Source organism: Agelaius phoeniceus, chromosome 10, assembly GCF_051311805.1.
Source record: "Agelaius phoeniceus isolate bAgePho1 chromosome 10, bAgePho1.hap1, whole genome shotgun sequence".
In the NCBI taxonomy this organism is placed as follows: domain Eukaryota; kingdom Metazoa; phylum Chordata; class Aves; order Passeriformes; family Icteridae; genus Agelaius; species Agelaius phoeniceus.
In genome coordinates, this window is record NC_135274.1 from 17,644,866 (window position 1) to 17,672,020 (window position 27,155).

The following is a 27,155-nucleotide window of genomic DNA, read 5'->3' on the forward strand; positions in this document are numbered from 1 at the left end:
CATTGGTTCTAACCAGCTTTGGTGTCTCTTTCCTATCACACTCTGAGCTCATTTGTTGCTTAAAAGAGTGTATTTTCATTTCTTCATACCTAGTGTTATTTTTGCAGGGAGTTATTTCTGTAGCAATACTAAATCGTAGTTCACAGCATGTGAAGTTCTTGACTAATTCATGCCTTATGGTCTGCACAATGTGTAAAAAATCGTTTTTAGATGTTCTTTGGTAAGGTAAAGTGAAACAAAAAGCAAATAAGAATTCTCATATTTGTGGTTAAACCCTTTCCAAAACAGAGTAGAAAGAAACTTTTTGTCACTTTTCTGCCAGAAAATAGGGCTCACTACTTGGGATGCCTGCTTCTCTGTTAAAATGGGTAGAGTTCAAACTGCCTTTGGCAGCACAGCTGTGTGAAGGAAGGATAAAGCTGTGAGCTGAAGGATGCTCCTGTATTGTGAGAGAAGTGGTGGAATTCAAAAACTTTTACACCTTATACGTAAACCACTGTTGAAATAACTCTTCAAATAGATGGTTAAACATCCAGTCAGTGTGGGAAATAAGTACTTTTTCTAAATTACTGTTGATTGTTTCTGGTCTTCTCTGAAATAATTTGCATTTTTCTCTCTTTCTTGCATGGTAACATAAAATTGTATTATGAAACCTCATAGCAAGTTGTGTGGATGGTAGGTAATTCCAGTGTGGTTAGCTGCACTTGGTAGAAATATTTATATTATAAATTATATTATTATTATAAAATAAATAGGATACATTACTTATGTTGGGATAGTATGATTGAAAACTTCTCTTCTCTTCTTATGTTTTACAACAGTATTGGCACACAGAGATCCCACTAGGAATGTCACAGTTTTGGACACCACGGTGTAGCACAGCACTGAAACTCTCCTTTAAATCTGCTGCAGCTCTGCAGCTTGGAGGGGAGGGCTGGAGTGTGCTGTCATTTTCACTAAAGCCTTAATTAGAATTAAACTATGGAAGAAAAGCAGAAGGGACTTTAGGACATACTAGAGCACTCTGGGAGATGGCAAATGCAAAATAAGCATCCATTGCATAAATTCTTGCAAGTGTATGCTGTGTTCTGCAGGATGTATACAATTACTTTCTTGACTCCTTTGTTACCTACAGATTCTTAAGCAGGTTGTGATCAGTTCAGTTAATTTGCTGCTTCCGCTTAAGCTGGAGTTCAGTGAGTGCTTTAAAATGCCAAGAATAGTCTCTGCCACCAAAGTAGGGATTCTTCTGCCTGCACCAAGATTTTTCCCTGGTTCTGGTATAGGGTTTTTGGGAGAGGTGATCAGAAAACCACTGCATTTCTGATCAGGTTCTCTCATACACTCTGGCAATGCAAAGCACCTGGGACAAGCTGTAGAGGTAGGAAAATTCTGCTTTGGCAGTAGCAGGAAGAAGGATCCATCAGAATGATATTTCTTTGCATTGATGCATTTGTCTGATGTTTTATCTGGATTAGCAAATGGTAAGATCAGGATCTTTATGGAGCCTGTCTTTAGCAATCTGTAAGTGCAAGTTTTTCTTCACTCTTAGAAGAAAGGGATAAAAGGGAAAAATATTTTCTTTTTCACAAAAAGTAGAAAAGTAGGGCAAAGATCTCAAACTGCTTTCTGTCATAAAATAATAAAACTATTCTAGATAGACAATGCAAACTTATTGCTGACTTCTATCATTTTGTAGTTTTAACTCCCACTATTAGAGCTGTCGGAAACATTCATTTAAAGTGTTGATTTTTCAAAATCAAGTTTGGACAAGTTGAAGCTGAGGTCATGTTTGAGCCTGATACCAGCTGGAAAGAAGCACTCGGTGTTTGTGTATTGATGGGGGAGTGATTTTTAATTAATTTATCTTTTTAAATTTTTATTGTTGAATGGACAAGGGGTTTCATAATGTTCCCCATTAACTTTTTGTATTGGTGGATTAGAGGTTTCCATGACTTTCATGCTTTCTTACCTGTGTGCACCCTGCTAACTTCATATCCATCACAGCCCCTGCTGTGGTGAGGTTTTGTCATACCTGGAGGTTGGGTAATGCTTCTATCAGAACTCAGAGCTGGGTGTGTCAGGAAGTGGGGACTGTAGGTGTGTGTCTGTGGGAACTACCCTTGGGAATTTATAAGCAGCAGCTTTCCTTGACCTTTAAAGAAAAAAAGAACCCTTTGCAACTGCATTATTTATCATAGTGCAGGTTGTGAAGGAGAGTAATGCTCATGGGTATTTTGTGCCCACAGACTAGTAATTGGAACTGTCCAAAGAAACATACAGATTCTTCAAGTGTAAACATTTGGTAGGTGTTTTGGTTAGAGAAGTTTAACCAAAACAACCTTGCCAAGCAAAGATCAGCTTTGGCAGCTTTACTGAATGTTTCTTGTTTCCCTCCCTGCAGACTTGTCACGGAACAGACTGTCGGAGCTCCCAGCAGAAGCCTGCCACTTTGTGTCCCTGGAGACTCTGAATCTGTACCAGAACTGCATTCGCTATATCCCAGAGGCTGTTTTGAACTTACAGTCTCTAACATTTCTAAATATCAGGTAACAGTTGTCTTAGCAATTGTACTTTAGCATGAGGAAAGCTTTTGCACTCAGCCCAAACATACTCCTTTGTGACAGAGCATGGCCACTTATCAGAGCACCTGAAAGAACACAAAAACCTCACGTTGCTTCACTCAAAAGCCTCTGATCAGCCTTGATACTTGATATTCAGAGTTTGTTCACATATAACTAGATAAAGCAAGTAATGAAGAACAGCCTCATGGAACCACTTTTGTAGCAATTACATAAAAACTGATTTGATCATCTTTGATCATCTAAGTGGAGTGTGCTTTTTGTATGTGTCTTTCATTGCATGAATATTTCTCATTAGACTTATGATTATTTTGTTTTCTTTCTGTCCAAAAGTCGAAACCAGCTTTCAACTTTGCCAGTACACCTCTGTAGTCTACCACTAAAAGTTTTGATAGCAAGTAATAATAAGCTGGTTTCAATACCTGAAGAAATTGGACGGCTCAGACAGCTGACAGAGCTTGTGAGTATACACTTGATTTCCAGCTATTACTGTTCTGCTCTTGGCCTAAGGATGATCTGTGTCTGCCACAGTCTCTAAGTGTGTTTGGCTTTATATAGAGGTGTTAGAAAAGAGTTTTAAATACTTTGAGATTTTAGAATTTTATGTGAGGGAAAGATGCTGGAGAGCAACTGATCTGTGCCAATTTAAATGTCTTCCCTATTCTAGAAAGGAATACCTGGTGGAATTAGAGTTCTTGCTATGTTTATTTCTGACGGAAAGCTTTTATGTAGCAAATTGTGCTATCTGATATACTGTGGAGTAACTTGAAATAAATTTCTACATCTGAATGCTTAGTCTTCTAAAGCTTTTATTTCCCTTTGTGTTTAAAATGAGAACAATGCTTCATATGAGCACTGAGATTGAATGACTCTACGGATCTGAGGTGTTATATAAATAGCTGGGGTTTTTTTTCCTAAATACACCTGCATATTTTGGTCAACAAAGACTTAGACAGTGATAACTCATTCTTTGCTCTTCTTTGTAGGATGTGAGCTGTAATGAAATACAGACAATACCTCCACAGATTGGCAGTTTGGAGTCCTTGCGAGACCTAAATGTCAGAAGAAATAATTTGGTGCGTTTACCTGAAGGTGAGAAAATGGCTCTCCATTATAACAGCAGAAATTTCAAACACTTCTCTGTTTTCAGTCCCCTTTTCTTCCCCTGAGAGCTAGAAGCAACTTAATTGTTTTCTGAAACACATATTTTCATACCCTTGCTTTTTTTCTTAACTGTCTTTTAATCTTCTGAATTGTATGTTTGTTTTCTATCTCCAGAGCTTGCTGAGTTGCCTTTGATTCGATTAGATTTCTCCTGCAATAAAATAACAACAATACCAGTTTGTTATAGGAACCTCAGACATCTTCAGACCATCATGTTAGAAAACAACCCTCTCCAGTCCCCCCCTGCACAGGTAAACTGCAGCTACAAAATCAGATGATAAAGTTCAGCTAACGAGGGCAGAACTAAGTTATAAATTGAAGGATTATATTACATATTTGTTATTTAAGAGCAAGAGAAATTTAAATACATTCTATTGTCTACAAGTACTAAATATGTAGCACAGCTTGAAAAATCCCTTTTCTTCTTTTTACTGTATTAATAGTCTCTGCTGTGGAATATTACAAAAAATTCACTAATGTTGGCTTGAATATTTCTGCTTTCAGCAGAGGAGAGAGGAAACTCTGTTAGGCAGGACTAATTTTCTGTCACTCAAATGTCAGAATTTTGACTGAGGCCTCAGTGCTGCAGTTTGCTGATCCACTTTGCAGCAGAGTACTCAAATTGGCCTTTGAGCTAGAAACTGCAATATTGTTAATGACTAATTTGAATTTCAGTGTGGGTATAGGAGCCCCTGAGTATTACAAGTTCTACTGTGAGCTGCTGCATCAGAGTCAAGAGGGGCACTTGCTGAAACTTGTAGTTTCAGTAGGGTTTTACTTTCCTTGTGAAAGCAGAGACAGCTGTTACTGCCTTCATTGGCTATAAATTTGAGCTGGCTTTGGCAGTCTGCCACTACCATTCAAATATGGGCATGGGTGGGATGCATCTGTTCTGATGCCAAGGGTATAAATTCTGGTACTTGTAAATGCTCATGTCTTGTTTGCATGATGAAATTTCAGCATCCAGCTGACAGAATTGCCTGCAGACCAGATGTACTTGGAGGACAGCTTCCATTTGTCTACCACAGGCATCCCATGATGCTCCTCTATAGCTGTTCCTTTAAAATGCAGTGATATTAGAATAAAAGATACATTGATTGATGTAAATGTGCTCATTTATTATTATTCTCAACTACATCTTGAATGTCTGTAGTGTATTTTGAAAATATATTGTCAAATTATACTTACTTGATTTTTTTTTGAAGATATGTATAAAAGGAAAAATTCATATATTTAAATACCTGAACATAGAAGCATGCAAGATAGCGCCAGACTTGCCTGATTATGATAGGAGACCCATGGGATTTGGATCATGGTAAGTTTTGCACAAGCCAGTTTTAATGGCATTCAGGAAAATTTTGTCAGTCCACCTTGAGTTTATTAAAAAAAAAAACAGATCAAGGATTGTTCTTTAGCAGGTGCATTGAGGAGGCTTTAAAAAATTTTGTTTATGGTATTTCATGGTGCATTCTAGTAAGGTACCAGTGTGTAAGAACTGAGAAGTGGTTCAGGAGATGACTTGGGCAGGGTCCTGGGAAAGGCAGTGTCAGAGCTGATATGCAGTAAAAAGAGAATAATAATAAACAATACAGGGGGTATGCTCCTGTGTTGTTAACATCTATGTTCAGTTTACAAGATCTTAATATTTTCCACAGACTTACTGAATCATATCCCAGCTGTGATTTTTAACCTTTTGTACAGAATTTTATAACGGCTGTGCTCAAACCGCAGGTGTAAATGCTGATCTCCACCCCGTTAGCAAACTGTTATTTCTGGCAAGCTGTCACTTGGCACTGCTGCTTGGCATTGTAACACAAATATTGGAACAGTCAGCCATATCAGCTGCTAAATTAAGATGTCTAGCAAAAACCAGGAGTTGAGATTTATTTCTGTTATGTGATACAGAAGAAAGGCAGTCAGTGAAGTATGAAACTGAATATATATAAAAATCACTTCAGTCATCTTTGAAGGTAGCAATAATGTGTGGAGGAGTAAGTTGCTGAAGGATATACTGCTGCTTTAGCAGCAATAAAACACATATCAGAGGGCTTCACAATAAATCATCATGAGTCAGATTGATGAAGAAGAATTTGCATGAGGAACTGGCAGAGTGATTCCTCATCAGCACTGAATGTCATAAGTTACTGTTCTAGATGAGGTTAGCATATGAGCATGTCAAGGGTTAATAGATTTCCAATACAAGCTGGTGCAGCTGGTTTCTGCATAATATTGAGGATACCTTCTTCTGGAAGGAAAAGGCTCTAAATGAGAAAATGTTATGATCTGTTTAGCTCTAACATAGTTTGTTAATTTTTAAGAGAAATTCAAAATCAGGTGGGCTGTAGGCTTACTGATTAAAATTGTTGTCTGTAGCTGTATATTGCTCTGGAAATTTTCATAAATTGCTTTTGTGAAATGAGAAGAATTAATATATTTTAATCATAGCTTGAAATTGTAAATGTAAAAACAAGGGCAGAACATCTTCAACTTGTAAAAACAAGTTGAGGATGTTTTCTCTAGAATTTTTACCAGACTCAGCAGTATGAAATGAGCTTCAACTGGCTTTGCCTTAGCTGTATTTCTGTACCCAAGAAGAGATAAGAGTTGGTGGTGGAATTATTTGTTGTACTGTGCTGTTTAGGGCATTTAGTGTTGCAGGTGATTCTTTCCATCTTCATGTAGCTATGGAAGAAGAACTGTCTGTGGACAGAGCACATTTTAGGAGAAAATTTGTGGAATGATCCCGTGAAAGAGAAAATCCTCGGTTATTATATTTTTATGTAACTTGAGGTGAAAGAAATAAAATCCTTCAGCTGTGATACAGTTAAGGCAAAAGAGCTTTGTGTTTGTTATCTTCAAAGGTGACCAATAGAAATATGCTATCAGTCAGTCCACCTAGACTTGGTTGCTGGTTTATCTGATCAGCTTTGTGTAACACCATGCAGGTTGAGAGTCTGAGTAGTAGAAACTCTTAAAGTTTAAGGAAGTCTGCCATGCTGTCAGTTCACATTTGTCGAACATTTTTAATAGCAAGGCTGTTGGTACTGTTAATAAAACAAGATGCTCTGAAACACCATGGCAGGAAATGGGTTGGAGGTTCTAGCACAGCTAATTGATTGGTTTAGCCTTGTCAAATTATATCAAACTGTTTAACTAGAGTGAATCTCTATGCTTCAGTCCTTTTCTAAACATAAGCTATGTGAAATTTATCTTGTAGCAAGTTCTGTTCAGCTGCAGTAAGCCAGTCTCATTTGCAGCAGTGAAACTCCGAGCAGCTCAGGTTGGTGCTGGAGGGAATGAGACTGAGAGGAGGCAAAACTGTCAAAGCTGTGTAGCAGTTGTTGGCAGACTGGCACAGTCTGGAGCTAGAAGGTTTAAAATACCAAGTACCCATGGGTGAACCAGTGTAGTGACTATTCTGGGACTTGGGCAACTGTTCTTGCTTACAGGAGGTAAAGATACAGGTTTTAGTGTGACATGGAAATGGCAGCAAGAACTGGCTTTCATTGTTGGTCTTAGCAGGCATTTGGCTTCTCATCCTTTGATTTCAAGCTTTACATAGCTTCCTGTAAGCTGTAGTTACCCCAAAATAGTCTGATCTCTCCAAATGCTTAATGTGGCTTAATTGTTCCTTTGTGGCTTGTTGATCAGGGAGGAATAAAAATCCCAAGTCTCAGCTGATTTCAGGATGGCTGCTGTATGATTATAAATGTGTGAAGTGTGTAGCATTGAATAGATGGGTTTTGTTGTGAGAGTTGGGAAGACAGATAGGAACTTTGTTGTTAAAAAGGAGAAGTCCTGGGCACAGTGTTTATGTATTTTTGAGCTTCCAGCTAACTTTAGTGTTGGATGTAAAGCTTTTCAAATTCTCCAATTGAAAAGGCAGGCTAAAAGAAAATTTGTATCAAAACACTTCCTCATTTTTGAGCTCCTTAATTTGTAGTAATTGTTCAATTTACAGCAGGGTGCTCAGGAAATGCTGAAAATATTGATTCATTTAAAATGGAATTCTATTGCAGATGGATTTTTCTTTTTTCCATGTTGTAAAAATATATGTGAGTTCTACGAACTGTTAGTATAATTATGGTTCTATTGTCAGTTACTCAAATTAGTAGCTCTTTAACTACATTGGGTGACTTCATAGTAATTCTTTTTTCTTCTCACCCAGAAGAAAGGAGTTGGTTTTTTCTTTGGCTTTTTTCCTTTCTGATGGTTTATTATGCAGATAATCTTTCTGTTCAAATACAGGGCCGTAAAAGTGGATTTGAGTTAGTCAAAACTCTGTGCAGATGCAAGAGCTTGTCTTTTAGTCTACATCTGCATAGAAACAGATGCATAGCTTAATCTGTCTCATCTGTAGCCTCCATCCCTCCTGGTACTTCTTTGCTATTTCATGTCTGAAAACTAAAATAGGCCTTGAGAGTAGTCTGTCGGTCTTTAATAATAATAATAATAATAATAATAATAATAATAATAATAATAATAATTTGAAAATAAGTATTTCCTGAAAGTGGAATTTCAGAGGGAGCAGCAACTTGAGAGCAGTGCCACTGAGAAAATGACCTGCAATTCAGTTACGATGGGGTGAAGCAATTAGCTTCCTGAAATTCATTCCTCCTTGTGCATTATGTAGTAATTACTGCTGCAGTTCTCCCTGGGGCATCGAGTGCCAATAGGACAGTTGAGCCATTGTGAAATGCCATCTGCAGTGGATCAGACAAGTCCCATTGTCTCTTTTACTGTAGCTATCTGCAGCAGTTGCCAGAGTTGACATCTGTGATGGCTATACTGCTGAATGACGTAGTTTCTAAGCCCAGAAATTTAAAGAACTGTATGCCTCTTTGGTTATATGTATTGTAACACTGGGCACATGTCTAATGCCTTTGTCTAGACATGTCATTGACAAAGCTCTGTAAATGAGAACTGTACTTCTACAGTTATTACATTGTGATGTATCTGAAATATTGTTACTTACTGCAGTTTCTTATGTCATTATGACACAGAAGACATTTATGTAATACATGCTGCATAGTTTTGAGTAAAAGTAGTATATTCTGTATTTTTAGTGATTTTGTACATATTTATGCTTATTTATGTAAAAGTTTGTTTGACAGTGGTTTTCAGCCAAAACATATGAGTCATAGAAAATGAAAGTTTGACTTGCTAAACAGAGAAATATGAGACCAGTTTGCAGTTTGCTTTGTCATAATTTCTCTTTGGGAAATGTTTGAAGAGTGGATCTCTCCTTTGAATCAGCTCAGCTCAGAGGGCCAGGCAGTGGCAGGTGACAGCTGACTGATAGGGGTGGTGAGCTGTCAGCATGTACCTCCTGCTCTGTTGTAGCAAATGCAGCATGAGGTTTTCAGACATGCTGAGCTTGTGAACACGCTGAAAGTGTGCTTGGTGGCTTATTCTGCTGTTGTTGTGTAATGGCTGAGAAGCTTTTGGTGGTGTTTCTATCACAGTAACTAAAACTGTGTGTTTGACAGCCACGAGGAGCTCTATTCCAGTCGTCCATATGGGGCACTCGATTCTGGCTTCAATAGTGTGGACAGTGGAGACAAAAGATGGTCAGGGAATGAAGTAAGTGTTGCAGCTTTATTTTTGTTGACTGCAGTATTGTACAGTAAAGATAACTAAATGTATGCATCTGGAAGCACATTCCATGGGTAACATGCATGTGCTAGTGTGCAGGTTGCCTTGAGCCAATATTACTTGTTTTATTGGAGAAAAAGTAAGGCTAATTTTATATGGGACAGACCCCAGGTTGGAAGTATTAACAGAAATGTATAAAACAGTGCATGAGAGGTTAATTTACTGGAGCATAAAAAATGAGAAAAATAGGGTTCCTCGTTTTAAAAACTTTGTAACAGTATCAAATTACAATGCTGAGTCAACTCTAATTTTTCATGAAAAGATGTTCCAATAAAATAAATCTGAACATGAATATTCGGCTTTGGAAATCAGCTGGAAATTTGTCTTATTCCTTTGTTTAAAAGGAGCTATTTACAAGGAGGAAAATAGGATCTCTTAGCAGAAAGATTGTCAATTATTATTGCCAGGAAGAAGTTCCCTTTTCCTCTTGGAGCAACTAGAAAATAGCCAAGACCTAAAGTCATAATGAGCTATAATCCATACTTGCACTCCCAACTTGATTTTAGAGAATGTGCTAGGATTTTCCATCCTGGGATGTTTTCAGTCACGTGCAGGTACTGCAATCAAAACTGTAGGTAGCTGGTTTCTAAAGAAAGCTCAGCTCTATGTTTTTTTAAAACAATACATTATAGCTGTCTTTTGCTTTAAATTAGTGTGTTTTGTGGTTGTAAAACAGGGCAATTGAAATACAAATCAAGAAGTAGTAGATTACAAAATTATGTTTCTGAGGAGAAATATTTCTAGACTTCACTGTTTGTTTTCCAAAGCCAACAGATGAGTTCTCAGATCTCCCATTACGTGTGGCAGAGTTCACCAAAGAGCAGAGACTGAGAAGAGAAAGTCAGTACCAAGAAAACAGAGGGAGTGCAGTTGTAATTAATGGTGGAGGTAAGTAGTGACTTTTGGTTAACAGTATTTACTGTTATCATTATTAAAGTTTCAGAATGTCTCCTACAGATAGTAGCTTGTTTAAAGAGGAAAAAAACCAGAAAGGTTTAGGTGGAATTACACAAAAGCAATGTTGTGAAAACTAAAAATACTGTTGTTTTAAGGATGTTAAAGGCAAAATCAAATAACAGCAGAATTGGTATTTTCTTGAAAACTTTGTCAGCTTTTGGCTGTGTCCTGTGTTAAAGTCTCAACTGCTTCAAATGGTATTTTGGAATATTGAATTTCAGTGCATGGAGTTTTGCTGTTTGAGCTTCTGGGGAAAATTTACTGCAGCAGTAAATTGTCAGTGCTCTGTGCTGACTGCTGTCAGAACAGGATGAGCAGTTTTGTCAGGGAATTTTATATTTCCGACTGGCACTAGTGTCTCATTCCAGTTTTGGGTTTTAATCCAAACTTTAATATCATCCAGGAGGGGCTGGTGTTTGTGAGTGGCAGTGCTTTGTTGTGCTTTCTCATTTGGTGTCCTGCAGTCTCACAGGATCACCTTCATAGCTGTTCAAGAGGTGATCATGCTTTCCATGTTTCTTGATCTCCAGTCCTCTTTCATTTTAACTGCCAGAAATCTGCTGCTACCAGTGTCTCCTTTTGTTTATATGCCTTAATTTTAACAATGTTTCAGGTTTGTTTTTTCAATCATTCCTTCTTCTCCATTGTTCTGCAGTACTTTTTATTAGATCTCTTCTGCATATACTTTGATTCTTCTTCTTTGTCAGCTGCTCCCTGTTTTTCATTTTCCCTGATGGCTACAGTTAATTTTTTCTAAGTATTGCTCTTCCCAGCTATGTCTAATGTCCTATGCCCAGCTCCCACTTTTTCTTCTCTCCTCCCTCCTCTTCCTATCGTTATCTTTTGCCATCTTCTTTTCTTGGTCTTAGTCTTCTGTGCCACAATTTTTTATTTTTTTTGCAACCTTCTAGAAATATCTGAAACTTTTTAGTTAACTCAAGGTCTTTCACACATTAATGGGGAAAAAATTATTTTCAAACAGTTACATTCTAGCAGTTAGAAGAATTGAAGACATGGTGTCATGGGGAGCGTTGGGTAGCCTTAATAACAGGTAGTGCTGCCAGCTCTGCCTCCAAGACTAACTTTATTTTGTTCTTTGGCTTTTGCACACCAGGGATTTCAAAATGCCTAGCAGACTTTGAAGCTGGAGCATGATCAGTTCATGAGTAGGTGTATCTGAGAGGGGCACAAACCATAGCATGTGGCTGTCAGAGATCCACATGTTTTGCAGTTTTATGTTCCTAACACAGCTACTAGTATCTTTCACATTTTTCTGTATTATTGTTTTTATTATCATCATCATGATTTAATAAGCAAGCCTGGAAAGAAGGGAAGTTTGGGTTTTTTGGGTTTTTTTAAGATTTGAAACTGAGATGGAAATTTAATGAAGCCACAGTATATAGGAATGTAGTTTTGGATGGTTGTAGTAGCAGAGGGGGTGGCTTTGGCATTAACAGTTGCTAGATTGTGTGGTGAGGCAAAGAGAAGTCTGTTTTAGACAAGCAGGAAAGGGGCGGGGGAGTAAAGAAGAATGTCTGCAAGAGTCTGGAGCAAGTTTGGGGAGAGTTTTAAGAAAAAAGAAATCTCTAGTGGTCTGAAAGGGAACTTATATTTCCCCTGCATCCCCAGTGCAATATTTTTCACCAGGGGCGTTTGCTCAATGTCATGACTCTCAGAATCCCCGGGCAGAATGTGGAAAAGCAGTGACAAGTGAAAAAATTGCCCTACATAGTATCTCCCACACAAAGAAAAATCAACACCAGCCAGACCGTGCTATTTCTTGCTCTCATTTCAGTGATTCCTAGTTTCTTTTTCATTCTTCTTTTAAAATAAAATTGCAGGTGCTTATATTGTTTTTGAGGAATTTTGTTGTTTTCTGTAGTGTTGTTCATTATTTCCACATACACTTCTTATATTTATTGTATTTGCATCCAGATAACTTAGACATGCTACTCTCTATTTTGTTGTAGTAGTAACACTAGTAGAAGGATCTGTCATATGCATTCTGATTTTTCTGACAGAGAACCAGGAGAAATTATTCCAAAATATACAAAGGTCATTGTGCAGTCTTGATATTAGCTGAAATACTTTGATATATAGTTTTTGGTTTTGAAAAGGAAATCACAGTATTTACTTTTTCAGTCACTGCAAAAGTATTTGCAGCCAGCAGTATAAAACTGCCTCCTTGATACATGTTCCTCGTTGCTTTATAAAAGGCATAAATTTTACAATTATTTCAAAATTTGTTGATCTAATGTTAGTGGGCCTGACAAAATCCAGGAGCTTTCAGGCTGAGCTTTCCCAGATGGCAGAAAAAGCAGGGCCTTAGCTCCTGACCGTGCTGTATTGCTGGGTTTTGTCCTGTCTCATGGCTTATCTAATTGTGGCTGTTTTCTCTGTGTATGTTTGTCAAGTGGAACACGACCTCGACCAGATTGACTACATTGACAGCTGTGCCACGGAGGAGGAGGAGGAGGAGGTGAGGCAGCCCAAGTGCCAGGACACAGACAGCCTCAGCTCCCAGTTCATGGCCTACATCGACCAGCGGTGCATCTCCAATGAGGTGGGGCTTTCCCTTGTGTTCATGCAGTTCACACACCCCAGCACAGCCCTTGGGAAAACTCTTCCCTGTTAAGTCTTTTGGGTGTTATTCTTCTGGAGAGAGTCCTCAGAAACTGAACCTATAGAAACAGATTTTTATCCACATCATGTTTCCTTCTGTGTGCTTCATTAATACCTGTGTACACAGTTACACAGTTCAGTGGCTCACTGTACAGGCTACATGAATAACTTGTCTGAAAAAAATCTCTGTGGTTGCTCTGCTTAAACAGTAACTATGGTGCTGTGATTCAGATGTGTCCTTTCAGAGTTCTGTGTGTTTTGAAGGAGAAAGATATTTGCTATTTGAAGAAAGAAAAAGAAGGGGATCTTTAGCTTTTATGTAGGAGCTTGGTCCCTATCTTGTGAACCCTTTATTACTGTTTGAAATCAGTCATACAGATATGAGAGATGCATTCATTTTGCAAAGCTCATAAATTCAATATCAGATCACGGAAGCTGAAGCACAGACACAAGAGCAAAACTTTTCTAAGTCAACTGTAGGCAATGCATCCCAAGGACTCCTTGCTGTAGATAGGGAAAAGGCATTGCTCAGCATCACAACAGCTATTCCTCAGGGTCTATCTAGTCATAAAAATTAAATTGCTTTTAGCTGAAGGAGTAGTTTCTCTAAAAAGACTGTCCAAAATACTCTACTGCTTAGGAAGGCTGACTGAAATATAGCAGCATGCACGCAGGCAAGGGTGAAAATTGAAAGGTTAATCTTGACATGTTTTTATTTTCTTATAGTAACGGTGTCAGTGGAAGTTTTTAAATAACACCAAAGACAATATGTCCCTGTCCCCAATAGGATAAATTATTTCATTGCTCAAATTAAACCAAGAGTCTTCTTATTAATCCCATGTTTTCCTTTCTTAGTCTTTTTGGGACCTGTCTTTAGAATGTCATAAAAGACCATCAGCTTCTTTATTCCATATTTCTGAGAATCCAATCTTCACTACTCTACACTTGTAAAGTTAAACTCCAAAAATGTATCTATATTTCAATACAAATTTTATACCTACCTGAACTTCTCTGCATGACTGTTAATACTGGAGGGTTTAAACTCTAAAGTTACCAGCATGTATATTTAATCTTGAAACTATTATTTATTTAATTTGGAGAAAAAATAAGAGTGAGCTTGCTTGGTTGGAAATGAACGTCTCTGACTCTTGTTTTGTGCTTTTTGTCAGGTGTTTTAAATACCAGTGGCTTTGGCAGTTACAGATGCAGCTCTACAGAGAAATTGTTTGGCATTAATGTACAGTTTTCTGAATAAATTGCTGGCTTAGTCTTTTGTGGTTTTTTTTGCTTAGAGCTCACCAGTAAAGCCTGTATCCATCAGAGAATTTCAGAAAACAGAGGATTCAAGACGACATTTACATCAAAACAGGTAAGAATTACTGTGGCAACAATAATTTTATCCAGAATTTTGTGATGAATGCAGAGCATGTATTTACTGAACATGTTTAGAAAATGGCATTGCTTCTGTTGCTTGGCCAGAAGTGTGTATGGCACTCCTTTAATAAGTTATTGCTCCAAATTAGGAATTGGAATTCTAATAATGGCAGTGAGCAAAAGGCATAACTGTTCTATGCCAATACTTGACTTAAAATCAGTTGGTTAAAGAAATCTGCATAATTAAAGTGCATATTTTTAACTGATTTAATATCTGCTTTTTGTGATTTAATTTGTGGTTTGATTGAATGCTTGATTTAAGCTGTAGTGCAAAGAGGACAAAAGGGATAAAGGTACTTGCAGGAAGGATAGAGATACTATGGAGTATCTGATGTGCCATGAGGACACATTCTTGGTTGACTCCTGATGTTTTTGATATTGTGGAAGAATAATTTATTTTTTAAAGTACCTTTCTGGGCCATAATCATGAGCCTAGATCAGCAGAAGGGATAGAATGGGAATCAATTCTGAAAACAAGTTGTTTATTTTGATGAAGTATGCCCATGCTCTTTAATGATTACTCTTTAATGATTACTTTAATGATTATTGGAGAGAATGCTTATCTGTAAAATAAAGGTCAGAATTGGACAGAGTATCAATGGGGGGTGGTTAGGTTTCTGAAAAGAATTTTGGATGTCTAGTTAAAAAAAATAAGATAAGCAAATAAAAGATAAAAAACAAGCAGTTTCTTGCAAATGAAAATTGATAGAACCTTTCTTATACTATTGAAGCATTTCAGTATTCTGTGGACTGGAAGTGAATTTGCAGGGACTCCACAGAAAACCAGCCCAGTTGTACTTGGAATGTTTGGGGGGTGGGGGAGTGGTGGAAAAGACAACTGCTAGTCCTAAGTAGGTCATTACTTATACTGTCAGTCGAAACCAATTTTTAATGGATTCTGAAATGGTACTGAAAGAGCAAATGAAACTAAGATTAGTGTATAAATTTTTCCAGAGTTTTGGCAACATTTTAATACGCATTCTGAAATGTGCAGAAAATGTGCAGATACAGTAGCTGTACTGATACAAGGGAGGGTAGCTGTTTCAGCATGTGTCAGCGGTCCTTATCCTGTCCACAGGTCAGGTATAAAGTGATAGCAATTCTGCCATGCTCTCCCCCAAAAAAGAGGGCTCTTGGTTTGAAAAATTGATTTTTTTGCTTGTTTGTTTACTTCTTTTTTTTTAATTTGACCATTTGTGGTCAACATGGAAATAATTAAACTTTGCAAACCCTGGTTTCCATGATAAATCTGAAGGAAAAAGGAGAAGGCTGTTAGCTGGGGAGAGCTGCTGTTTACATAGACAGATGTTAATGATAAAGGAAGCTGTAGCTCAGTAAGCTATCCAGTGATTTCAGAATTTAACTTGAGGATAGCAGGAAATCTCCATGCTGAAGTAGTTAATCAGCAATCTGAATGAATTGTGGCTTACTATGCTGCAGCAGAGTGAAATTATAAAAGCACTAAAACCAGATTGTGTTGTTATTGCCTTCAAAATTGTGTAAAAACAGCCATATGACAATGAGTATTTTTTTGTATTTTAAGCTTGTATTAGTCAAATATTTTATTTTGTGGCAACCACAAGGTGTAAAGTGCTTCCACAGTAATTCTGTGCAAATGCCTTGGCAGCCAGCCTCTTCTTTTTTTTTTTTTTTTTGGAGCCGTTAAAACTCTGAAAGTTGGATGTAACACAGACTTCATCTCAAGAGTACTTATATTAGTTGATTAAATTAAATAAATACAGTTTATGCCTCTGGACAGACTGTGGTTCATTCCTGATGCACCAAAGCTGTGTGTACTCTGCTCTGAACACACTCCTTGGCACTGAGCTGAACCCAGTCCTGTCTGTTCAAAACAGCTCTAAGTAATGGGTTTGTCATGTGCTTCAGTGCTAATTTAAGTAACAGAAGAGACCTGTAACATCTGGGTCTTCCACATCTCATCTCCATGAGGAAAAGGCCCCAAGTGTGCACACAGCCAGCTGGACTGACATTTTTTGGAAGTGCATGGTGAAGTGTGTCTGTGTTCCATGGCTGCCCCAGGAGCGAAGGTCACAGAGTTTAGGCTGTCAAGAGGAAGCTCCTTGATTTCCATCAACTTTGTTTCTAGGCAGCAACGTGTCAGGGTACATGCTGTAGGCTGTGGACCTTGGGAATAGTTTCAGTGTTAACAGCTGCCTTCTGGCAAAGAACTGACTGCAGAATTTCTCTCTTACTGTTGATATGATGGATAAGAGCCAGATGGGTTCTTGTTTACCTTGTGACTTTGAGGGCTTGTGTCACTGGCAGTCACCTGATTGGTGAGGTGAGCAGATTTGTGCTGAAAATACACAGGGGTCCTGATGTTTAAAATAATTCTGCTCTTTCCAGAGCAGAATAAGACCTGCAATAACCCAAATATTGTCTTAAAAGAGAGAATCCATCTTTGTGTATTTTTAAGTCATTGTTAATTCAGCAAGTTACGTTTAATTATGAACTGCAGTTGTGATCTGACGTGGTATCACAATGTGATTTCTTTAGTCCAAATTTCACTTTTTTGATTATCTGAAGCTAATTATTTGGGCATTTCTCTCACAAAAACAGTTGCAATCTAGAGTAGAATTAATCTGACAGTAGTCTATATGCATCAGTGGCCAAATCCCCTTCCACCTGGTGTCTTACCTGCAGGGATACAGATGAATTACGAAGACCTGAAACTCTAAATTTGATGCAAGACAGAGAGCATCAAATACTAAGGAGTTATGTGGACAGGACAGAGAGGTAGGGAAAAAGAAATTGAGTGTTTCTGCTGATTCATTTTATTATTTTCCCTTCCCTCAAATAACCATACTATGCAGTTGTTCCTCTAAATGAGGATCATGTGGAAAATTCGTGGTTTGGTTACTCTTAAAGAATGGGTATAAAGTACTGAGTATCTCAATGTAGTAGGCCAAGTGTACAACCCCACTGGTACATCTTGTGCCGTAAAAAAATGTTATTACAATTCAGGAGAAGAAATAGAAATGACTCACAAAACCTGTCATTCACAGTGTTAAATCATCATCACAGCTGTTAGTAGACAGTTACTCTTCTGATTTCATCAGCTACTTGTGTGTCACTGACAATTCATGTATGCAGAATTTTTGGATTTAAGATTAAAAGTCTACTCACTCTCTGTTTTTGCATTTGTCAGACCCCTGCCTGATTCACCTTATTTTCTCTCGCTGTCAAGTCACCACACCCAGGTAACACATAGAATTCGAATGGTTTTGAATGGGTTTGCTGTGAAACCAAAGTGATGTTCCCCATTAGACGTGGGCTGTTTCTCCATAACCCATGTGCAGCCTCACAGGCTGGTGCCATGTTTGGTTGCAGGTGCCCGGCGCAGACTCGGAGCTGCAGCGCCGGCACATCGAGCGCACGCGCCGGGAGGCCCAGCTGGCAGCCCTTCAGTACGAGGAGGAGAGGCTGAGAACCAAGCAGATCCAGAGAGAAGCTGTCCTTGACTTTGTTAAGGTGCCTCCTTTTAGTACTTACTTCATACTTTATCTTTTCTAAATCCCTTAATTATAACTAATTGCCATGATAATTACTGCTTGTATGTTAGCTCCCGGCTCTTTATAAAGAATTTGGACAAATACCGTTTAAGTCCATTAAGTGTTGGTGCTGTAGCTTAACACAGACAAAGCTAGAACTGAGGAGGAAGATGGAAGATTTACCCAAAATGTGATTGTTGCAAAGAATTCTGATTTTTGCATATTTCACCTCATACTTTCAATTTTCATTTGCATAGATGTGATGGGATTAGTTTAAGAAAGAAGAGGCCTTTATCTGAGAAGGCATAGAGGCAGTTTAATTTTGAAGACAAATTTGGCAGGAAGGAAATAATCATACACACAAAAATATAATGCTGCCTGATCTATTTTGCTATTTTGTGATAATAAAATAAGTTAGTTCTGGGTAAAGCATCGGTGCAGACCTATGGTGTACATCAGGCACTCACTCTGAACGCTGTGTCTTCACTGTCTCTATCTCTGCACTCATGTCTTCTGCTTAGCATGCCAGTTTATTTATATGATAGTTGATTTAAATTTGTTTTACTGTTTGCTGCTCTGGTCACTTACCTGAATCTTACCATCACAAATGTAAGAAATATTACAGTTAATATTTATTTTGCATTTAGAGTGGTCTGCAGAGAGGCAAAGCATGGTTTATTGCTTATATTTAATGTATAAAGTTAGTCTAGAAAAAGGTCTTAGCTGCCTAAAACTAGGCTTTTCATTAGCAACAACTATTCTTAGGCCCCTGGCACTATTTGGCAGTAAAGCTGCTTATTAAAGATTCAGCTCAGTCTTTTAGTGAAAGATTAAGCTTATAGGATGTGTGTTGTTCATTGATGAGTCTCCTGGGGTTTTGGTTTGGGTTTGATTTTCGGGTATTTTTATTCTGTTTCCTTTGTTGTTCATGACCACTTTATTCTCAGCAGTTAAATTCCTCCCCGAGTTGTATTTTGGGTTTATTGTGCATCTTTAATATGCATAATTTAAATTTTTGCTTGTTTGAATATGAAATAAAGGCTGATTTTTTACTAATATCAGGGAAGTTTCAGCTCTGTGAACCTAGTGCATGTTCTATTTAAAAAACTGAGACCTCTGTTTTCAAACACTTCTAAGTTATGCTGCTTTGTTGGGAGCTTTTGTTTCTCTGTGACATTATTTTAAGTTTTGTTTTTTCTTTTTCTGTGTAGCAAAAAGCCTCCTTAAGTCCTCAGAAACAAAGTCCAATGGATAGTGAGGTAAGAGTCCAGTAAGAGCATTAGTATGGATATCAGCACTTAAATTCCTAGCGCTCTATCAGAGTTATTTTCCTCATTGGGGAAAATACCTCAAAATCGGGTTATAGCATAGTTTTTTCACATATTATTAAGCCTTGGGTTGGGGTTTTTTTAATGGGGTCAGCCTAGAATTTTCTTCTGTTCGTGTAGATTGCCTGTCCAAGTGTGTTGTTTTATTGTTTTTTGTATGTTTTCCTATGTTCTCTGCAGAAAATGCATTTCATATTCTGTTCTAACCTACTCCTTGTGAGCAGTACAGTTTATAGTCTAACAGGAGTATTCAGAATATTCAGTCAAGTTACAGTGTTAGAGTCATCCTTCACAAATCAGTTTCCTGTTATTAGATCACTAGTTGTTCCAGAAATATTAAGCTTTAGAATTTTGAGGGTTGTCAGAAAAAGGAATAAATATTTTTAAAGGTTTTTCCTACTATAGTTTTACAATAATGTAGTATTTATAATCAAAATCAGGTAGTGATTTTGATTATAAATTCACTTGGTAGTGTTAATTAGATCAAAACTTTTAATATTATAACAAATATAATAGTTCTTTAGCAGTGTTTTGCAGCTAACTCTTTTTGTTAGAAAATTAGCAAAACGTGGGGTAATTGAAAGTTTTTTGCATCTTTTTCTTCTTAATGTTTTTCTATTCTTAATTTATTCTTTTAAAAGGTCCTTTGTTCTACCAGAGTCAGCACTGTGAATGCAGAGTGTTCTGTATTTGCTTGACACAACACAGAAAGCAGAATAATTGATTCCTTAAGTAATGTGACTGCACTGTAGTTCCTGAGTCCTGAGGCTGTGTATTCCTACAGAGTTACAGATACTTCATGGATTGTTTTAAGGGGCCTCACAGTGCTATAAGCAAGCAGTACATGTTCCAAAATGTCTGTCTGTTCACATACCATGTGTTTCTGACATTGTGTGTGTTTCTGACATTGCTCCATCTCTCCCACCTCCCAGTGTCCCTTTCCATCCAGAAGGTCTCAGCATACTGATGATAGTGCCTTGTTAGTGGTAAGATCCTGCACGGAATGGCCTTTTTCTGTGGCAGATTCTAGAGCATAGAAATGACAACATGTAATGATTGTCACAGATTAGAGCAACGTTTTAGACCTAATCTAAATAGCATAAAACATGACCATCTCCTTTGAAAAGTAGCTTAGCTGTGAACTATGATGTTATAAATATGTTGACACTTTTTCTGTCAGACATTTGCTAATAATACAATGATGTTTTTTCCATAAAATAATTAAAGCTTATATTTTATTTGAGAGCAGAAGACAATTACTGATAGTAAAGAACAGTTTCTAAAATGAAAAATTCATCTCTAGTTGTTCTGATTTGGTATCTTTGCCATTCAGCTTGCTTCCTAATTGATGTGCTCTTCAGTGTCAAGGAAGCAATTTTACTGCTTAGTACAGCCTTCTGCTTTAACTTGTCTGTGTCCTGCACATGGGGGTTAGAAATACTTGGCACAAGAAAAAAGAGTTCTACTTATGAATGCCACAAATCATGAAATACTCCTCATACAGTTTTATTGTTTATTAATGCAAATGTCTTAAAAATAATCTATTTTGAACACTTATCAAAAATAAAAAAAAGTGTGCACATACTTCATGTTTTATGCTATTTCTTTCTTTGTGGCATCTTAGCAATGTAGCATAACTAAAAAATCTAATTAATGTCATAATCTGTGTCTAGAAAATTAAAAATACACCTGATTTGCCTGCTGTTGCATGACTGCATGCCTAGAATTTATTTTCTTGATTTATGTGCTTCCATTATCTGCCTAAATTTTCTTTAGGCAGTGCTCTTGGTTAGAGTGTCTCTCTCCTGAATGTGTTGGTCAAGATATTTACTGTGTCTTTATTCAGACTTTTTGGGTTTTCTGCTTTTGTAAGACTAGCACTTTGGTGGGTGAGGAAGAAAGCTTAAAATGTTAGAGAGAGATTTAATAATCATGTGGCTGTTTAGAGAAATCACTATCAATGAGCATATTAAAATGTGCTTCCATAGTTAGGTCATAAAAAGCCCGAGAACATCAGTAGTTTGGATTGAGATGATTCTCTGTTGTCAGTGAATTTGTCTTTGGAACATATTTGAAGATGCCTGTAGGAACCCCATTTCTATTTGATTTTGTGATCACATGACTTTTGTTGTAAATTAAGATACAGAATTTTCAGAAACTACATTGAAACTGGCTTCCATTGCTGTTTGTTACCGTTCTTGTCTTCAGCCAAGTTACAAAAAAAGTGGTCAGGCTGGCAGGGAAGGATTGAAAGCAATAATTTCTCTGTTCATTTTTCTTTTGGTTCATCACATTTTTCAGCAGCACTAAATCATAATAGTATATGAAATGCAGAGGTTCGTGATCTGTAGCTGTCTTCAGTGGTGGAAATCCACACTGTGCCTGATGATCACATATGCCAGGGCAGCTGTTCTGGCAGTTACTGTAACTGAAACATTAGGCCCATACTGGCTCATGAATTTGTACCATCTTTTGTTTAAAGGTAAAACTTGCTCAACATCAAGGAAATGGTCATCAGATTGCTTTAAAAAATTATTAGAGTTTACATTGCTTTTACGTTTTTATATTCTGTTGTGTTTCATTTGACATTTCCCCTATCCTTATGTGTTTGAAATTTAACTAGGTCTAATTTCTGGGCCATAAGGAAAAGCTTTTAAAAGTACTAAATCTAATATGTAGTTAGAAAGCAAGTTAAAGCAATTAAAAGCAGAGCTTTTATTTTACTGCTTTGCTCTTCTGGCATTGATACTGCTTTAACAAAAAATGGCAGTTGTGAATCTCCTTTTTAAAATCTTTGGTATTTCTTTTGGTCATCCTGTTGTTGTCTTTAATCACTAATTAAAATTAAAATGTATTCATGTTGCACAGGTTACTGTGACCATTTCCTTCTGTTTATAAATAACATCAGGACAGTTGGTTTGAAGTCCCAGAATGATTGCCCATGCCTTGTGTGGATGTTAATGGTTCCCTTTAGTTGTAGTTCCTCCTGCATACCTGTGATTTGAAGTGGAGTCTGGCTGTAGAACTTCATGGCACACTGTGGTGGATTTCTTTGGGTTTCCCTGTGGTAGATAACCAGAATAAAATGTTGTTGAAGAAGTGTAATCACTGGCCTCTCTGAAAAAATAAGTTTTATGTTAGTCAGAACCCCTTGCTCTTCTCACAAGGATAGCTCCATTTGTTACAAGGGAGATTACTTTTAGAGCTGTTGTTAAGCTTTCAGGCTTGGCTAATGACTTAGTTTCAGTCTTCATTGCTTCTAAATCTCATTTTTCTCCAAATAGTTTTTTGTTTTCTCCTATACTGTCCCTTACAATGTTGGTGCTGTCAAAGGGAGAGAAAACCCCAAAACATCCTCTCCAACTACTGCTCAATTTCTCTGTTGTGAAGCCACAAGGTACTTGAGAAGCATCAGGCAGCTGCTGTGACCTCTTCCTCTCACAACCTTCGTGTCATTGCTGCCTTATGCTCCCTTCCTTGTGTTGTTTTCTTGTTGTGGTCCCAAATGTGGCCTGAGTCTGTAATATTACTGTTAGCACATAGGATCTCTGAAACATTTGAAGTTAAGACTACGTTTAAGTTAAGCACCAGAGTGTTACAAATAATAATGGTTATGGGTAAAGTAAGCAGAACTTGACTAATGCAGACTTGTACCCTGGAGTTTCCTCTCAGACCATTGGCATTTATTTGTGTATTTAAATGTTTAATAACAGAATTCTCTTAAAATATCCTTATTTGGTTCATGCAGAGTTCTGGTTGGGCACTTCCCTGTATCTGCAGTTGTTTCTGGCACAGGGAAATTTTTGTGACTTCAGTGCTAGACCTAATGACTGCGTGCAGCATGTGCAGAGGGTGGTGTAAGTCTGAGCTGCAGCCTCCTGACTCCTTTAGTGTTGTGGCTGCCTTTTCTCACAGTTGTTCTTTGCGTCACTTCTTCCTCTCTTCCCTCTCTTTCTTTCCTCACTGTCCCTGACAGAATGGCTTTGAGCCTCTCTTTGTGTTTGAGATTGACAATAACACCAATACCATTAAAAGGAGGCCAGGCACTCGCAAACAGGTGAAGAGCATGCGGTGTGTTGGTGTTGTGATTGTCCCTCCTGTGCTGTGCTGTGTCCCCTTCCCTGTGCCCACTGCTGGCTGTGTGCATACTGACCCCTTCTTCTTAATCTGTCTCAAGCTTGCCCTGCTCTATTCATACAGGAATAAGCAGATGCAATGATGTTACAGAGCACCTAGTTCTGGTTTATTTTAATGTTCTCATGTGCTAGCTAATGTGTTGTCTAAGACAAGTGATATTTGAAACTCTTAAAAAAAAATCCCACCATTTGGCTCTGCCCTGCTCTGGACAAAGAGGCAATCTTGAGGACCAGCTGTAAGTCTGTACAGGGCCTAAAAACATTTGTGTTTAAGGCTTACCCTGAGTGTAAACCTTCCCTTCTAGTCCTTCTGGCTGTGCTGGTCTGAAGTGGCAGAAAAGTTGCAAATGTTTTAAGAACTAACTCCCAAATGTGTCTTTCACTACCTGTAGAGTTTCTAGGTGTCATTTGATGTTCTTTCTGGTGCTGAACTGTCACTTGGCTATTTGAATGCTGTTTCAGAAAGCATAGTGAGCCATTCAGTCCTCAAATGTTGAAGTTCTGATGGTACTTTCAGTGAGACACAGGATTTGGCCTCCTAGATCTGCCTGTCAGTGACAGATAGGCACAACCCCACAGCCCCTGTTCTATAAACAGGAAAAGTTATTTATTTGGCTAGTTTTGATACTGGTCATAATTGAAATGTGACTGCACTTTATTTGTGGCAACACTGTAAATCCTGACACTGACATCTTCCCCAAGAGTGAGATTCTACCCACAGAATCTCATCTACTTTGTGTGTAATCACAAGGACCAGTTGTTAGTGTTTGTGGCAGATACATAGTGTGTTACTGAGCCTCTTGTACATGGGTTTCCCTGATTTTTCAGACATGCATAACATCCTCAAAACACTACAAAGGAAGTTGTTTATTTTTAATGATGGCCTAGAACGGACCATTGTAGGGTAAAATTTCTTTTTTCTGACGGCACAGGTATTACTAAAGAAACTTTTGCCTCACTTACTGTTCTTAATTCTGTTTTTAATGTCACTGTATTATATGTAAAAGAAGCACTATACCTCCCAGAAAGTCCAGGAGGGTAGGAAGTAACTAACTAAACTATAGTTCAGCCAGTATTGATGTGCTGCTTGTTGAGTGTTTCTGAGAATGTGATTGTGATCACCTCTTCATTTTTACTTCCACCTTTGTGTGCGATCTGTCAGCTACTCACTAACTCTGCTACTGCCTTCTCTTTCTTTCTGCATTCAGTCACTCTCAGGGTTGAACCAAGAAAGCTGTGCTACTACCCTGCCTTGTGCCTCTACCTTCAGTCCTGTCAAGGTATCTCTTGCTATTATCATTCACCACTAGAGCCAACAAAAAAATCTTGGATCCACACATCGGTTTAAACAGGTGTTAGTCTGTCAGCATCTAATCAAAAGTTCAGGTAGGGCATGAACCTGATTCCCCTGATTAAACTTTAGTATGTATTACCTCATCTTAGCTTTAGGCTGTGTCTACAGGAGGCCTGATCTATAAAACATGGTAACCAGTCTCTGCTCCAAGGGGTTCTTGGTTGTCTTTGATGTTGCTCTTTCTGCACAAGATCATTTACTCTTGATCAAGTTGAGTTCATCAAAAGTACGCTTGTATTCTTTGCCTGTTTCTTTCTTTTCTGTGGAAACTGCTGTGCTGAATTCATTCCTCACAAGAATTCATTAGTCTGTGTAAGCACTGTGATCAAACCACAGTGTGTTTCACTGGGGACAGATGTTCAGTAAATAGCAGTTCTGCATTAGCAAAGGTGTCAAAGAGGAGTGTCCTTGTTGGGGCTGCTGTATTGCCAATTCTGCATGTTGCTTAATACCTGTTTTTTGCTGTCCCCTTTGCAAAGAGCACTTCTCAGTTTGAGTTGGAAGGAAAAGTTAACAATGATCTGTCATTGCACAGTGAGTGCTGTTTCATGATTCTTTTTCCTAAGGAAAAAGAGCAGCTGTGTCATTTCTGTAAAAGAAAAAAACTTAGTCTCTGCAGAGATAAGACTTGGGGAAAAAACGTACAGTGGTTTTTCTTATTTCTGGTTATTTTTCTGAAACACATTTAGATGGATGGAGCTTTTCTTAAAACACAGCAAATTAAAATGTAGTCAAAGTTTTCTAGATTAGGACCATTCATATTCTTCTGCTTTTTTGTTCACAGAGTGATGACAGATCTACCATCTCCCCTGGCTCACCTACCGCTCAGACAGGTAACAGGGACAGGAAAAAAAATCTGGAAAATAAGATTAAAAAGCTTGCTTGCTTATTTGTCCTATGAAGAAAGGGGAGCATCTGTTCCCACCTCTGTCTGTGGCACTGCTGTGTGTGAGAATTTACCCAGTTACTTGGGTCTCCTTAGAAAAGCACAAGGGAAGAGACAAAAGGGATGAAGCATGTCCTTAGGCACAGAGCACAGGGTTTGGCTGGTTTAGGCCTTCAGAGAGACTTTGGCACACAGATACATTCAACAAGAGTCAGAACAGTTGTTGGAATTGGTATGTGGAATGTGCTTTGCATGCAAGTGTCCTTGGAAGTGCCTTTTCCTGCTCTGCTTTTATCATGCATGGCTGTAATTTATTTTGTCATCATTACATTAAAATTTTTGGTTTGTTCTTTTAATTACCACATTGCTGTACCCATTTCCTATTTAACTCTAACCATTTCCTTCTTCCTCCTTCCTTTCCTGTGCCTTTCCACATTTGTTTAGTCCACCTTTCCCCTCCATATCCTGGCCATGCAGCCCCGCCTTCCTATAGAAACCCTTCCCAGCGACCCGAGAGTTTCCTTTTCCGAACAGCTGTCAGGGATGGAGCCAAGAAAGGTAGGTTATATAGCTCAGAAATCAGCTAGTTTTGCTACATATTTTGACATCTGCATTACCTGAGGCTTGCCTTGTTTTGTTACTTCAGGTCTTTATCATCAAACTACTTCTAGAATTCCATTTGTAGACAGATGACATCAGATATGCTGTGAACAAACAGGGTTTTATTTGGAGCTGCCCACTATTCTTTTGTCATACCTGTACAAGTGTGAGAATTGGCTCATCTTGGTCTGCACTTACACCTTTGCCACACAAACCTTCAACAACTTGATAATTCTTGCATTGCCCAGTAGCCTGTAACAGAATTCCAATTGCAATTCTGTCTTTCTGGAGAAAGACAGAACCATTTCAACATACTGCATGTGGCAGAACTTTGTCATCACTTGTGCATGACTATTATCTAACAGAAAGATCAGAATCTAAACAGTGAGGGAATTGTGTTGACATCTCATTTAGGTTGGTAGACCATTAGTTTGATTAATAATCAAAGGTAAGAAAGAGATTTGTGAAAAGGAATGTAACATACCCATTCTGGAACTTTGTGTGCAATGCAGTAGTAAACAACACAAAGCCAAACTGTGCTTAGTGATTTTCTTTCCTTCATGCTGCTGTTTTAGCTGTTGCTTCATCCTCTACCTGTGCCTTGTCTCCTGCTAATGATTCTGCAGACCCTCGAGTGAGACAGAACTCCAAACAGCGGGAGGAGGAGCTGGAGCTGATAGAGCAGCTACGCAAGGTCAGTGCTGCCAGGAGCCAGAACATGGACATAGCAGGAAATGCACTTTGTGACCCTGCTAAATCTGCCTTTGTCTTATGGACAAGTTTGACTGAGCCAATATGGGGCACAGTTGACCAAAATGAAATGGTGTGCTACAGTCTGTGCACTTCTTTCAGATGGGTGCAGTGGTGTTCACTTGGTTGTTTGTTGTAGGTAGAGTCAGCTTGAAATTCTGTATAATAAATTATG

At 38.1% G+C, this 27,155-nt stretch overlaps 1 protein-coding gene across 17 annotated transcripts in view; it reads left to right on the plus strand.

Moving 5' to 3' along the window:
- Nucleotides 1-27,155, plus strand: part of LRCH3 (leucine rich repeats and calponin homology domain containing 3) — a 61,561-nt gene that overhangs the window by 22,055 nt on the left and 12,351 nt on the right. For 2 of the 17 annotated variants that reach the window (XM_077184019.1, XM_077184016.1), the window contains exons 2-20: nt 2,405-2,549; nt 2,916-3,042; nt 3,569-3,674; nt 3,861-3,997; nt 4,952-5,061; nt 9,236-9,329; nt 10,169-10,289; nt 12,773-12,921; nt 14,273-14,349; nt 17,079-17,171; nt 17,584-17,635; nt 17,766-17,906; nt 19,138-19,185; nt 20,187-20,240; nt 23,231-23,311; nt 24,599-24,670; nt 25,529-25,577; nt 26,075-26,188; nt 26,806-26,924. In XM_077184019.1, coding sequence (XP_077040134.1) covers nt 2,405-2,549; nt 2,916-3,042; nt 3,569-3,674; nt 3,861-3,997; nt 4,952-5,061; nt 9,236-9,329; nt 10,169-10,289; nt 12,773-12,921; nt 14,273-14,349; nt 17,079-17,171; nt 17,584-17,635; nt 17,766-17,906; nt 19,138-19,185; nt 20,187-20,240; nt 23,231-23,311; nt 24,599-24,670; nt 25,529-25,577; nt 26,075-26,188; nt 26,806-26,924 — 1,889 coding nt within the window. Of the gene's footprint in view, nt 1-2,404; nt 2,550-2,915; nt 3,043-3,568; nt 3,675-3,860; nt 3,998-4,951; nt 5,062-9,235; nt 9,330-10,168; nt 10,290-12,772; nt 12,922-14,272; nt 14,350-17,078; nt 17,172-17,583; nt 17,636-17,765; nt 17,907-19,137; nt 19,186-20,186; nt 20,241-23,230; nt 23,312-24,598; nt 24,777-25,528; nt 25,578-26,074; nt 26,189-26,805; nt 26,925-27,155 lie in introns of those variants that run through there. The other 15 variants (XM_077184030.1, XM_077184020.1, XM_077184017.1 and 12 more) reach the window with 14 other exon arrangements.